Consider the following 13,001-nt stretch of genomic DNA (forward strand, 5'->3'; position numbering starts at 1 on the left):
ATTCACAAGGTACTGTGGGCTATCTGCAGCAGCAGAAGAATTGTACTGCAACACAACCTGCAACCACATAGCTCGGTATATCCCCCTACTCCACTGTAACTATCAAACCAGGGGATCAACTTCATTTCAATGAAGAGTGCAGGAGGGTGTGGCAGGAGCAGCACCAGGCATACCCAGAAATGAAATGTCGAGCTGGTGAAGCTAGAAAGCAGTGCAACTTGACTGCTAAATAGCATAAGCAGCAAGCGATAGCCAGGGCTGATCAATTTCACAACCAATGCATCAGAGCTAAGCTCCACATTCTTGCCATATCCAGTTGGGAATGGTGGTAGACAATTAACTCACTGAACAGGAGGGTCCATAAACATCTCCACCCTCAGTGATGGATGAACTCATCATCTAAGTACAAAGCATAAGGCGAAAGCATTCACAACAATTTAGCCAGAAACCCTGAGTGGATGATCCATCCCAATCTCCTTCAGTGGTCCCAAGCATCGCAGATATCAGTCTTCTCCAACTCAATTCTCAAGATCTCAAGAAACAGCTGACGGCTCTGGAACATTCAACAGCTAAAGCTCTGACAATATTCCGACAATAGTACTGAAGGCTTGTGCCAAGATGTTCCAGTACAGTTACAGCACTGGCATCTACCCAACAATGCAGAAAATTGTTGAGACATGTGCCATAGACAAAAAACAGGAAAAGCCCAACCCAGCCAATCAGGCCCCTGTCAGTCCATACCCGATCATCAGTGAAGTGGTGAAAGAGGTCATCAACAGGCAGCACTTGCTCAGCAACAACCTGCTCACTTACAGCTTTGGTTCAAACATGGATCTAAAAACTGAAGTCCTGAGGGGTGTGAGAGTCACTGTCCTTGATATCAAGGTCACATTCAACTGAATGAAGGGGTCAAGCAAAATTAGGACAAATGGGAATCGGGGAGAAAACTCTCTATTGGTTGAATTTAAAGCTGGCACCATAACAATGTGGTTGTGGTTGTTGGACATCAGTCACCTCAGCTCCAGGATATCTCTGCAGGGGTTCCTCGGGGTAGTCTCCTTGGCCCAACCGTGACCAATGATCCTCATTTCTTCATAAGGTCGGAAGTGGAGGTATTGGTGATGATTGTACAATGTTCAGCATCATTCACCCACCTGAAGGCTGTGCAGGGACTGTGAACTGATTGATGTTGCTGATGTCACCTGTTATATTGTGGAGTAAGCCTGTGACAGAGATTGAGAGTCACTCACTACGATATTCAGAGTCACAGAGAATGCAATGTGTGCACGATGATATGGCTCCGATCATATTGCATAATGTGACTGAGGTGAGTGACAGCTGACCTGCTGAGGCACAGCACCCTCACACGTTCTTCCCCTGCCACATGTCGAGGACCAACATTCTGTTTTGGAAGGTCTGTGTAACCCCCTTTGGCTGTTGGCTCCATCACCATTTTCTTGGGGAAGATCATCCATACAGATACTGCCTCTATGGCCATCACAGTGGCTGATTGAGTGGCAGTCCCATCTTTCTTGATAGTCCTTCAGCTAACGGGATGGCTGAGATAGAATCAATTTTGAACAAATTTAGCAACTCAAGAATCAAAGCACGCCTCTGTATTTTTATCTGCTGCCAAAACCCCAGTCAAAACACCTGGGCAAATGACTCCAAAAGTTACCAGTGCTCAAACCTGACTTTCCAGCCCCATGTTTGAGATTCGGATCTGTTTTAATCATGCTGCTTCAGCCAATTTTGCAGGTGGGGGCCCTATGATTGGAAACTGAGTTGCCCCCTGATGTTTGGGGGGCAGGCTGATCACTTGTAAGGTGTAGGTTGATGTGACTTACCCATAACATTTCTCCGAGTGATGTGGCAGTAGCTGAAGCAACTTCTGCTGCTGAATTGCTGCTGGCATTTTGTAGACATGGCAGGGTTGTTTTCAGGCCACGAGGCACAGGTTATTCAAAGCTGTGTCTTAATGGCAAACTTATTCTTGCAAAGTCATTATCAAGATGTACAAAGGGATGAGGTCTGGTGCAGACGAGGGGGTCAGGAAATCTTCAAGATCCCTCCTCCCCCATCACATAGAATGAATGTACACACACACACACACACACACACACACACACACACACACACACACACACACACACACACACACACACACACAGAAAAATGTACTGACCTTACATACATTATTGTGAGCTTTATGTCCCTTACATTATTCCCACAGTTTTGGGCATGCTCCTTAATGTGATATTGTCTTGGTAGTTATGACAATCATTTTGCTTTGGAATGAAGGAAGATAAATGTCAGCCTGATTAACGGCCCCTCCTCCCCTTCATTTACAGTCAATCGACAGGGAATTAGTCTAATACAAGAAACAGATAATCTTCTTGTGGAACAATGTTACACTCAATGGAACTCATTGCTGTGGAAGGTTGTGGAGGCCAAGTCATTGATTGCATTTAAGACAGAGATAGATAGGTTCTTGACTAGTAAGAGGATCAAGTGTTTTGGGGAGAAGGCAGGAGAATGGAGTTGAGAAACATACCAGCCATGATTGAATGGAGGAGCAGACTTGATGGGCCGAATGGCCTAATTCTGCTCTTATATCATATGGTCTTATGATTTGCTGGCCCACCTTATTTACCTCTCTGCTGTCCGGATGGTTGTATCCAATGTTCTTTAAGATATTTGTCCAATTTTATCTTGGAACATATGTTCGCCTGCAATAGCTCTTGTTGAGCCATTCCGAGCCCAAAATCCCCCTCAAAAATACTTCCTGATGTTGATTTGATGATTTTACTCTGAAATGATGCAATGATACCTTCCAATGGGGTTGATATTATTCTTGGGTGCAATTAAAAAAAAAATTGCCGATGATTTTTTCTTGGGGCTTCACAGTCTGTTATTGCTTATCAGCTTAAACAGCATATGTATGAGAGAGAGCCCGAACGTATTCATCAAGTTAAACCATTCATCACTCACAATGCGATATCGAGCCAAACATTAGCAGAGGGGAATTCCATTGGAAATACCGTTGTGTGATTTTACATTAGGAAGTAAAGGTCTACTGAGGCCACTATACCATTACATGTTAAATGCTGCATTGCAAGTTCAGCCTTGTTAAACCAAGATTCATTCAGAACTGCAGAACATTTCTTTAAAAGCATAATTGATGTTGATCCATAATTGAAAGAAATCCCTGTAGGACTAAGTATATCAGCTTATTAGCATCAGAAGGTGATACGATGTCCTTTTATTGTATTTTCTTTCTGGAATACCTCATGGCATTGTTATTACCCTGAGTTAATGTTATGTCTTCTTTTTATAGTCTTAAGAACTTTCTTAGGTAACCTCACAGTTTCCTCTTTTCCAAAGAAAGCTAGACCTCTTTTTTTCATCTTTCCTCAAAACTTAAATTTCCTGGTACCCAGAATTGATGTTTGCATTTGTATTGAGTAGAGCAGCAATCCCTCTCCACATGGTATTCTCGTGTTCAGTGTAGTCACAAATAGAATCTCTTTTGCTATGTATTTGGCCCCTGGGCAAATTTAACCCATTACCTTGTTCCCTCCTTGTAACCACAGGCAGGAACTGGTAGTCACAGTGACAGTCCAACAATGCTCAGCATCGGCCTGACATATTCGCTCAATGTCAAGACTGTGGTGCTGGAAAAGCACAGCAGCTCAGGCAGCATCTGAGGAGCAGGAAAATTGACGTTTCGGGCAAAAGCCCTTCATCGGGAAACATCAGATTGCTGATGAAGGGCTCCTGCCCAAAAAGTCGATTTTCCTGCTCCTCAGATGCTGCCTGACCTGCTGTGCTTTTCCAGCACCACACTCTCGACTCTGATATCCAGCATCTGCAGTACTCAGTTTCTCCATATTCGCTCAGTGGCTAACACTGCAGCCTCACGGCACCAGGGACCCAGGTTCGATTCCAGCCTCAGGCCACTGTCTATGTGGAGTTTGGACATTCTCTCTGTGTCTGCATGGGTTCCTCTGGGTGCTCCGTTTCCTCCCACAGTTCAAAGATGTTCAGGTTAGGTAGACAGGCCATGCAAAATTGCCCATAGTGACCAGGGATGTGCAGGCTGGATGGATTAGCCATGGGATATGCAGGGTTACAGGGATAGGGTAGGAGGATGGGTTGCTCTTTGGAGGGATGGTGTGGACTCGATGGGCTGAAAGGCTTAGAGAACATAGAACATAGAACAGTACAGCATAGAACAGGCCCTTCAGCCCACGATGTTGTGCCGACCATTGATCCTCATGTATGCACCCTCAAATTTCTGTGACCATATGCATGTCCAGTAGTCTCTTAAATGTCCCCAATGACCCTGCCTCCACAACTGCTGCTGGCAACGCATTCCATGCTCTCACAACTCTCTGTGTAAAGAACCCGCTTCTGACATCCCCTCTATACTTTCCTCCAACCAGCTTAAAACTATGACCCCTTGTGTTAGTCATTTCTGCCCTGGGAAATAGTCTGGCTATCGACTCTATCTATGCCACGCATTATCTTGTATACCTCAATTAGGTCCCCTCTTCTCCTCCTTTTCTCTAATGAAAAAAGTCCGAGCTCAGTCAACCTCTCCTCATAAGATAAGCCCTCCAGTCCAGGCAGCATCCTGGTAAACCTCCTCTGAACCCTCTCCAAAGCATCCACATCTTTCTTATAATAGGGTGACCAGAACTGGACGCAGTATTCCAAGTGTGGTCTAATCAAAGTTTTATAGAGCTGCAACAAGATCTCACGACTCTTAAACTCAATCCCCCTGTTAATGAAAGCCAATACAACATGTGCTTTCTTAACAACCCTGTCTACTTGGGTGGCCATTTTAAGGGATCTATGTACCTGCACACCAAGATCCCTCTGCTCCTCCACACTGCCAAGAATCCTATCCTTAATCCTGTACTCAGCTTTCAAATGCGACCTTCCAAAATGCTTCCATTTTGCTTCCATGTGGCTTGCTTCCACATTGCGGGGATTCCATGATTCTGTGAAAATAAATCTTCCCTCGGACTGAATCCAGGGGAAAAAAATTGGACAAGGAGCAAGGGATATACAAGCTATCGCCAGATCAATTTCACTTTTCACTTGCCTTAACATCAAGCTCCATACCTCTATATTGAAAATGGCTCCATTTCTAGTTTTGCAAGAATATATAGCTAAGACAGTTTATCTATGCCATTCCGTCTTTCTCTGACAAAATAAATGCTTTGAGAAAAAGATTTCCATTTCAACCATTTTGGCTCAATTTTTAAATAAAAGTCAACTCCTTTTCTGTGATGAAGTCTTTAGACTTTGTCACATAGTCACATAAAGGGAAATGGGGAACCACAGAGACATCAGTGGAATCGATTGAGGGGCACGTTTAAAGAGTAACTGCGCAATAATAACTGAATTAAACCAATAGCAACGTGGATTCAGAAGGGGAAAATTCTGCTTAACCAAACCCCTTCACTTTAAGGAACTAGGAGCCCAAGAGAACATTTGATGAAATGCTATAGGAAGGCAGCGCAGTTTCGGGGTAAATCCATGGAATAGACAAGAAACTTATCAAAAGGTAGATACGAGTGAATCCTTGTTAGACCAGCAGTTTTCAATATTTTGTTTTTGATAAAGTAACACTAAAAAGTATTGTGAAATTTTGTTAGAGCCCCAATCTTCTGTTCTTTCTCCATTCCCGCTGTATACATTTGAAAACAAAAACCAAGACAAAATTAGGCAAAAACAAATGAATGAAAATGGAAACACTTTAACTGATTATTTTTCATTAAATGTGATCACAATGAATGTTGAAAAGAAAATGGTACAGTTTCTGAATAATCTGAATCATTCAGACATACTGACAGAACCTTTGTCTTCCCAAAGAATCCTGCTTGAAATCTACTGCACTTTAGCCACTGTATCATGTTGGACAAAAGCACTGAATGGGCTGCTCTGAGATTTGGTATTGTTCTCGCTTCTGTTTCTTACTTACCGAAATGACTTGGAGTCAGAAACCCAATTCAAGGTCATAGAATCATACAGGAGAAAGTGAGGACTGCAGCCCTGGAGATCAGAGCTGAAAATGTGTTGCTGAAAAAGCGCAGCAGGTCAGGCAGCATCCAAGGAACAGGAGAATCGATGTTTCAGGCATAAGCCCTGAAGCAGAAGGGCTTATGCCCAAAACGTCGATTCTCCTGCTCCTTGGATGCTGCCTGACCTGCTGCGCTTTTCCAGCAACGCATTTTCAGCATAGAATCATACAGCATGTAAACAGATCCTTCGGTCCAACTAATCCATGCTGACCATGTTCCCAAAGCATACTAATTCCCACATGTCTGTCTTTGGCCTATATCCCTCCAAACCTTTCCCATTCATGGACTTTTAAACGTTGTAACTGTACCTGCATCCACCACATCTTCTGGCAGTTCATCCCACGCATGAACCACTCACTGTGTAAAAATGTTGCTCCTCATGCCCTTTTGAAATCTGTCTCCATTTGCTTTAAAATTATGCCCTTTAGTTATGAACACCTCACGATAGGGAAATGACCCTTACTATTCACCCTATCCATGCCCCTTGTGATTTTATAACCCTTATAAAGTCACCCCTCGACGTTTTATGCTCCAGTGAAGAAAGTCTCAGCCTATCCAGCCTCTGCTTGTAACTCAAACCCTCCATTCCCAGCAACATCCCACTTTGAGTGCAACTCTTCATCAGATGGTGGCTATGTGCAATATAGATGTTTTGTTAAAAGAAGAAGGCAGGCAGTAGCACTAACATTTTGGTCAGATTTGCTGATAAAATCAAACTAGAGGAGAGTCTAAAATCAGAAGAGGCAGCTTAGAATATTCAACTGAGTTGGACAAAGTGGAAATCGGTACTAAATGCAGACAGTTACAAAGTACCGCATGTAGGATGGGAAAACAAGCAATATGTACGTACATACAATGAATGGTGCTAAAACAGAAGGAGATAGAGTAGTCTGGGTAGACTCTACTTCTTTGGGAAATTTATCCAGTCAATTAATGAATTGATAAAAAGATCAAACAGTAGGCTATAAGTTAAGGTACAATGCTGATGAGCTGACATATTCAGGAGTGGGTCTGGTTTAGATTGCTGAATATGTTCAAAGGTTGGAGGAGAAGTAGGAAGGAAGCATGAGATGAATGAGGAAAGTGATGTGATTTTGTGAAGGAAGTAGATGGTGAGTAAAATATGAATCCAGAGTGTTAGAGTGAAGTTATAGAGTGGGAGTAGGGCAAGGAGCTACTGGTCCAGATTAGTAGAAGTTAACTTTATGAATAATACAAGAGGCTTCTTTGTTATGTGCAGAGACCAAAGCTTCATGTGGATTTGCAGATAGAATTGCATTTAATACAGGAATAGATGCTGCAATGGAGGTACTGCAGAACGCTTCCCCATGGTCTACTTTAATCATAATTCTCACAGAAAGAGGATGTAGCCTGACAGTACTAGTTTGTCTGCAGTGAGTGATGGTCTCTGCTGCTTTCTCTCTCTCCCCAAGTATGTCTCCTCCACTCTATGGATTTGTTTTTAAAGATTTATCCTTGAGGCAAAGTAAGTGCTCCTAACATGGCCAGATTTAAGTTGAGAATGGTATAGCTGCTGCAGATCATTTGATGTGAGCCCTTATGGATTTTATGGAACCTGTCTGATTTTGGAAACTTGGTACATAAGCAACCATATTCAGAGATCTGTAGAGTGCTTTTGCCTTGGTGAGCAGGTGTGAAGACTATTGACATTGTTGTCAAACTCGCCATTTATATGAACATTGTAAAAAATACTGTTGATTTGAGGGTTTTGCGGAAAAATAGATTTAAAGTTTTTTTCATGAGTTGTGGGCATTACTGTCCAGTTCAGCATTTATTGCCCATTCCTAATTACCCTTGTGAAGCCAGTAGTGAGACATTCTCATATACAGTTGCCGAAGTGGGGACACCCACAGTATTGTTAGGAAGAGAGATCCAACATATTGATCCAGTGACAATGAAGGACTAGTGATATAGTGCCAAGTCAGTGTGGTGTGTGGTTTGGAGGAGAACTTGCAGGTGGGGGTGTTCTCTGAGGATTGCAGTGACTCAAGAAGACAGCTCATTGCCACCTTCTCAAGGGCAATTAGAGATGGGCTATGAATCTTGACCTAATGAGTGTTTCCTACATCTAATGAACAAAACACATAAGTTAGATAGAGATCAAGATTGGAACTTGCTTTCCAAAGAGCCTTGTGAATTATATGTATTGTAAATGTGTTATATCATTAAATTGACTTCTTCAAGCACCACAAACCATGAGCTTTAATTTTTAAAAAATTTGGAAGATGTAATCTTCAAAAATCCCAGAGTTATCACAAGGCAATAATTGCCGAAAAAAGACTTGTAGTTCTGTGTTAGATAAAAATATAGCCTATTCTAATTAAATGGGTGATGAGCATATTTCCCCATGTGGCATGCAGACCAGGGAAATGCCAGGATTGATGCTGATGGTTAATCTTAGCCAAAGTGGTGGTGGTGATACTACATAGAACATAGAACATAGAAAAGTACAGCATAGAACAGGCCCTTTGGCCCACAATGTTGTGCCGAGGTTTAATCATAATGTAAAATATAGTAACAACCTACGCACCCTTCAACTCACTGCTATCCATGTGCATCTACAGCAGAATCTGCTTCTACCACCACAGTTGGCAACACATTCCATGTATTCACAACTCTCTGCGTAAAGAACCTACCCCTGACGTTTCCTTCATACCTTCCTCCTAATATCTTCAAACTATGACTCCTCGTACCAGTCAATCCTGCCCTGGGGAAAAGTCTCTGGCTATTGACTCTATCTATTCCACTCATTACCTTGTATACCCCAATCAGGTCTCCTCTCTTCCTCCTTTTCTCCAGAGAGAAAAGTCTAAGCTTATTCAACCTTTCTTCATAAGGCAAGCCCTCCAGTCCAGGCAGCATCCTGGTAAACCTTCTTTGCACCCTCTCCAAAGCCTCTGTATCTTTCCTATAGTAGGGTGACCAGAACTGGACACAATATTCCAAGTGTGGTCTCACCATGGACTTGTAGAGCTGTAGCAAAACCTCATGGCTCTTAAACTCGATCCCACTGTTAATGAAAGCCAAAACACCATATGCTTTCTTAACAACCCTATTCACTTGGGTGACAACTTTGAAGGATCGATATACTTGCACATCCAGATCCCTCTGTTCCTCCACACTGCCAAGAATACTGTCTTTAATCCTATATTCAGCATTTGAGTTCGGCCTTCCAAAATGCATCACTTCGCATTTATCCAGGTTGAACTCCATCTGCCATTTCTCAGCCCAGCTCTGCATCCTGTCTATGTCACACTGCAGCCTGCAGTAGCCCTCGATACTATCGACGACGCTTCCAACCTTTGTGTCATCTGCAAATTTACTAACCCACCCCTCAATCTCCTCATCCAAGTAATTTATAAAAACTACAAAGAGCAGAGGCCCCTGGTGCCAGGGGAAAGAGAGAAGCAAAGTCAAATTAATTGCTGCTCCAAAGGTTATGCTGTGATCCTGTTGAAAGTGTAGATATGGAGTGAAGACAGGATTGGTCTTAATTATTAATTTAGAGGTCACTTGACTGGCTGTATGTCCATTGGAGCAATGTCGAGAGTGTGGTGCTGGAAAAGCACAGCAGGTCAGGCAGCATCTGAGGAGCAGGCAAATAACATTTGGGGCATAAGCCCTTCATCAGGAATTCCTAGTTAATTAGAATAGGCTATATTTTTATCTAACACAGAATTACAAGTCTTTATTCGGCAATTATTGCCTTGTGATAATCCTGGGGTTTTTGAAGATTACATCTCTAGCATCTGCAGTCCTCACTTTCTCCTCTGGGAGCAACATGCATGATGCAGGACATTCTTGAAGGACCAGTGAGATAATTGTCACCAGTCACTCAGATAAAGGCCCAGCTTTTGGCTTAGGATGGAAAATGAACTACCTGGGGAGGCTCTGTGCAAGATCCAAGGTCGCTCAACACAACAGCTTTTAGATAAGATTCCCTACAGTATGGGAACAGGCCCTTCGACCCAACAAGTCAACACCAACCCTCTGAAGAGTAACCCACCCAGACCCATTCCCCAAATTTACCCCTGATTAATGCACTTAACACTATGGGCAATTTAGCATAGCCAATTCACCTGACCCGCACATCTTTGAATTGTGCGAGGAAACCCACGCAGACACAGGGAGAAGGTGCAAACTCCACACAGACAGTTGCCTGAGGCTGGAATCGAACCTAGTACCCTGGTGCTGTGAGGCAGCAGTGCTAACCACTGAGCCACCATGCTATCCCAAGAAATTTTATATTTAAGCCTCTACCATTGCTTTGTGGTCCTTAGATAGCTCCAGATCATGAGGATTCTCTAGCTGCTGATACCAATCAGCAATCAAAAGCTCACAGTCTCAAGAGTTCTGACAGGTCACAATACTTTAATATGCTGCCACTTATCAGTGCAATGTATCCACAGACATAATAAAGAAGGACTCACTTTTGAAAACCTCGGAACACCTCAAAACACTTTGCAACCAATGAAGTCCTTTTCAAATGTAGCCATTATTCTAATGAATGAAATGCAGCAGCTATGTCATGATAATAACTATAAAACCTTATAATCTTAATAATATTTGTTGAAGAATTAAAATTTCTAGTGTTACCTCAGTTGCTAACATACTTATCTCTGAGTCAGAAGGTTTTGGGTTCAGGTCTCTCCAGGGTTTGAGTCTAGAGATTGAGTTGACACTTCAGTGCAGTCTTAAGGCCAAGCTACAATGCTGGAGGTGCTATCCTTGCAGCCACATCAGACCAAGGCTCCAGCTTCTGCTTGGGAAGCTGCAAAAAATTTCTATTGTGTTATTTTGAAGAAGGGCATGGTAATTCTCCACCCTGTTCTTGCCAAGATTTTTCTCTCAATCAAGCAGATTATCTGGTCATTGTCAAATTTCTGTTTGTGTCAATTTGCTGCATCTACACTGGCCTTTTGTGTTTTCCTGCATTATAACAGTTATGACGTGTCAAAACTGCTGTAAAACTCCTTGAGATGTTCCAGGTATGGTGAAAAGTGCTATATAAATGCAAAACTTCCTTTCTGTTCAACTCACCTACTATTCTTTACAATAATACCATGGGACTTTTTAATGCACACCTGAGGGTGCAGTGTGGCTCTGGTTTAACGTCTTAAAGAAAAAGAAACAGCACTTGTGGCAGTGCATCACTCCCTCAGAAATGCACGAGAATGTTAGCTTCGATTTAGTGATTGCCAGCCTTCATGTGAGGATGTTACAACATGCCCCAGCTGATGGGGCAGCTGAAGCAATGGCACATGGTTTTGTCATTTTTTTATATATAGGCTGGACTATAGCTTTTGGTTCGGGATGAGAAATTCTACCATTCTATCATTGGTGACTTCTCAGAAATGTGTCCTCGTGGCATCAGGGCAAAAAATACAGAATTTTGACATGTGCTTGTTTTGTTTCAGTATCGGAGATGGCTTCGAGCGGAATATGGTGAAAATCGATTTAATGACAAGCAGGAGGTTGAAAAGCTGCTGTCTCAGTACAATGAACAGCAAAAGCAACAGCAGTTGAGACTCGGGGAGCGCCACTGGACAAACCATGCATCGTCGGTCTATCCCCTTCCCTACAACGCCTATGGCAGTACGAGTCGCAGCTGGGTGAACAGATAAGAGGACTGCCAGAGAAATACTGCTGAATCATTTTATTCATTTGCGAATCAGCAAGAATATATACAGCCATATGTACCAACTGTGCAATATGAAGCAGGAGAACGGCATATAATTTATATATCATTGTTTCTTCTTTTCCTATTTATCATTTTCAAGTGTGTTTTCATTGGCTACAGTGTGCGAGTTGTGCCTTTCTTTAAACTAAAGTGCCTAATTAAGATTGCAGTGTTAAATTGTGCTGCTTTGGATTTGTTTGGCACCTCCCTTTGATCCAGAATGGATGCTTGCTGCAGTAACTTTGGGCAGTGCCATTTAGGGCTATAAATTATTTAACAGTCTATAAAGTTGCTACTTTTACCTACAAGCATTGACAATGTTGTTAAGTGGACATGAAACCATATAAGTTTTTTCAGTGCCGCATGTGTCAGTAAATGTTTACTTTTACTCATTAAGCTAATTGAATTTTAAAATGATTAAATAAAATGGAAAATTGGGTTTACAGTGTTGTACCTTTTTAAGTAAGTTGTGGAGTTTGCATCTTGTCCCATCAGGTACTTCCTCTTGGCCACAATTGGTAGTCGCGCCCTCAGTTACTCAGCCCTTTTAGCCTGGAATCCCTTTTCTAAACTTCTCTGTCTCAGAAACCAGACCCAAATGATCATCCCCCATTTTTAAGATCTCCTTAGAAACTACCTCTTTGACCCAATGTCTTATGACCTTATTAATAGGCAACCTTGGAATGCTTCCTGATATTAAAGGTGCTGTTGCAGTTTGCAGTCAGTTTACTGGTGCTGCCGTTGGGGATTGGTTCTCACTCCTGGGTGATATCTCAGTGATTCATCATTGCACAGTCATGAGTCGTAGGTACCTACAACAAAAGGCCTTTGGTTCATTGATTCTATGCCGGTCAAAGACAAGCACCAACCTATTCTAATCCCATTTTCTAGCACTCGGCCCATACCCTTGTGTGCCTTGGCATTGCAAGTGCACATCTAAATACTTCTTAAGTGTTATAAGGATTTCTGCCTCTACTACCCTGACGGTAGTCTACAATTTTTCTGAAATTTTCCTCTCAATGGGATACCTTACTGCTGGAAGACCTAAATTGCCCCCTCAGTCCTTATACGTTAAATGTTGAGAGTAACGGTATATTTGATCATGGGAAGAATTGCTTTGTGCAAAGGCATCATAAATGGATTCTGAAAGGTGCTTGAAGTGCCATGTAAAAACCATGGGCACTTCCTCTTTGTCAAGACAGTCTTAT

The 13,001-nt window shown here is 42.4% G+C and overlaps 1 protein-coding gene across 1 annotated transcript in view; it reads left to right on the forward strand.

Annotated features, from left to right (window-relative positions):
- dusp22a (dual specificity phosphatase 22a) overlaps positions 1–12,236 on the forward strand; it is a 119,679-nt gene extending 107,443 nt beyond the window's left edge. Inside the window, exon 7 of the mRNA XM_072595906.1 lies at positions 11,531–12,236. Within this exon, the coding sequence (XP_072452007.1) occupies positions 11,531–11,737 (207 nt within the window). The 3' untranslated portion in view covers positions 11,738–12,236. The remainder of the gene's footprint in view (positions 1–11,530) is intronic.
- The last annotated feature ends 765 nt before the right edge of the window (positions 12,237–13,001 follow it).

Source organism: Chiloscyllium punctatum, chromosome 26 (assembly GCF_047496795.1).
Source record: "Chiloscyllium punctatum isolate Juve2018m chromosome 26, sChiPun1.3, whole genome shotgun sequence".
NCBI lineage: Eukaryota > Metazoa > Chordata > Chondrichthyes > Orectolobiformes > Hemiscylliidae > Chiloscyllium > Chiloscyllium punctatum.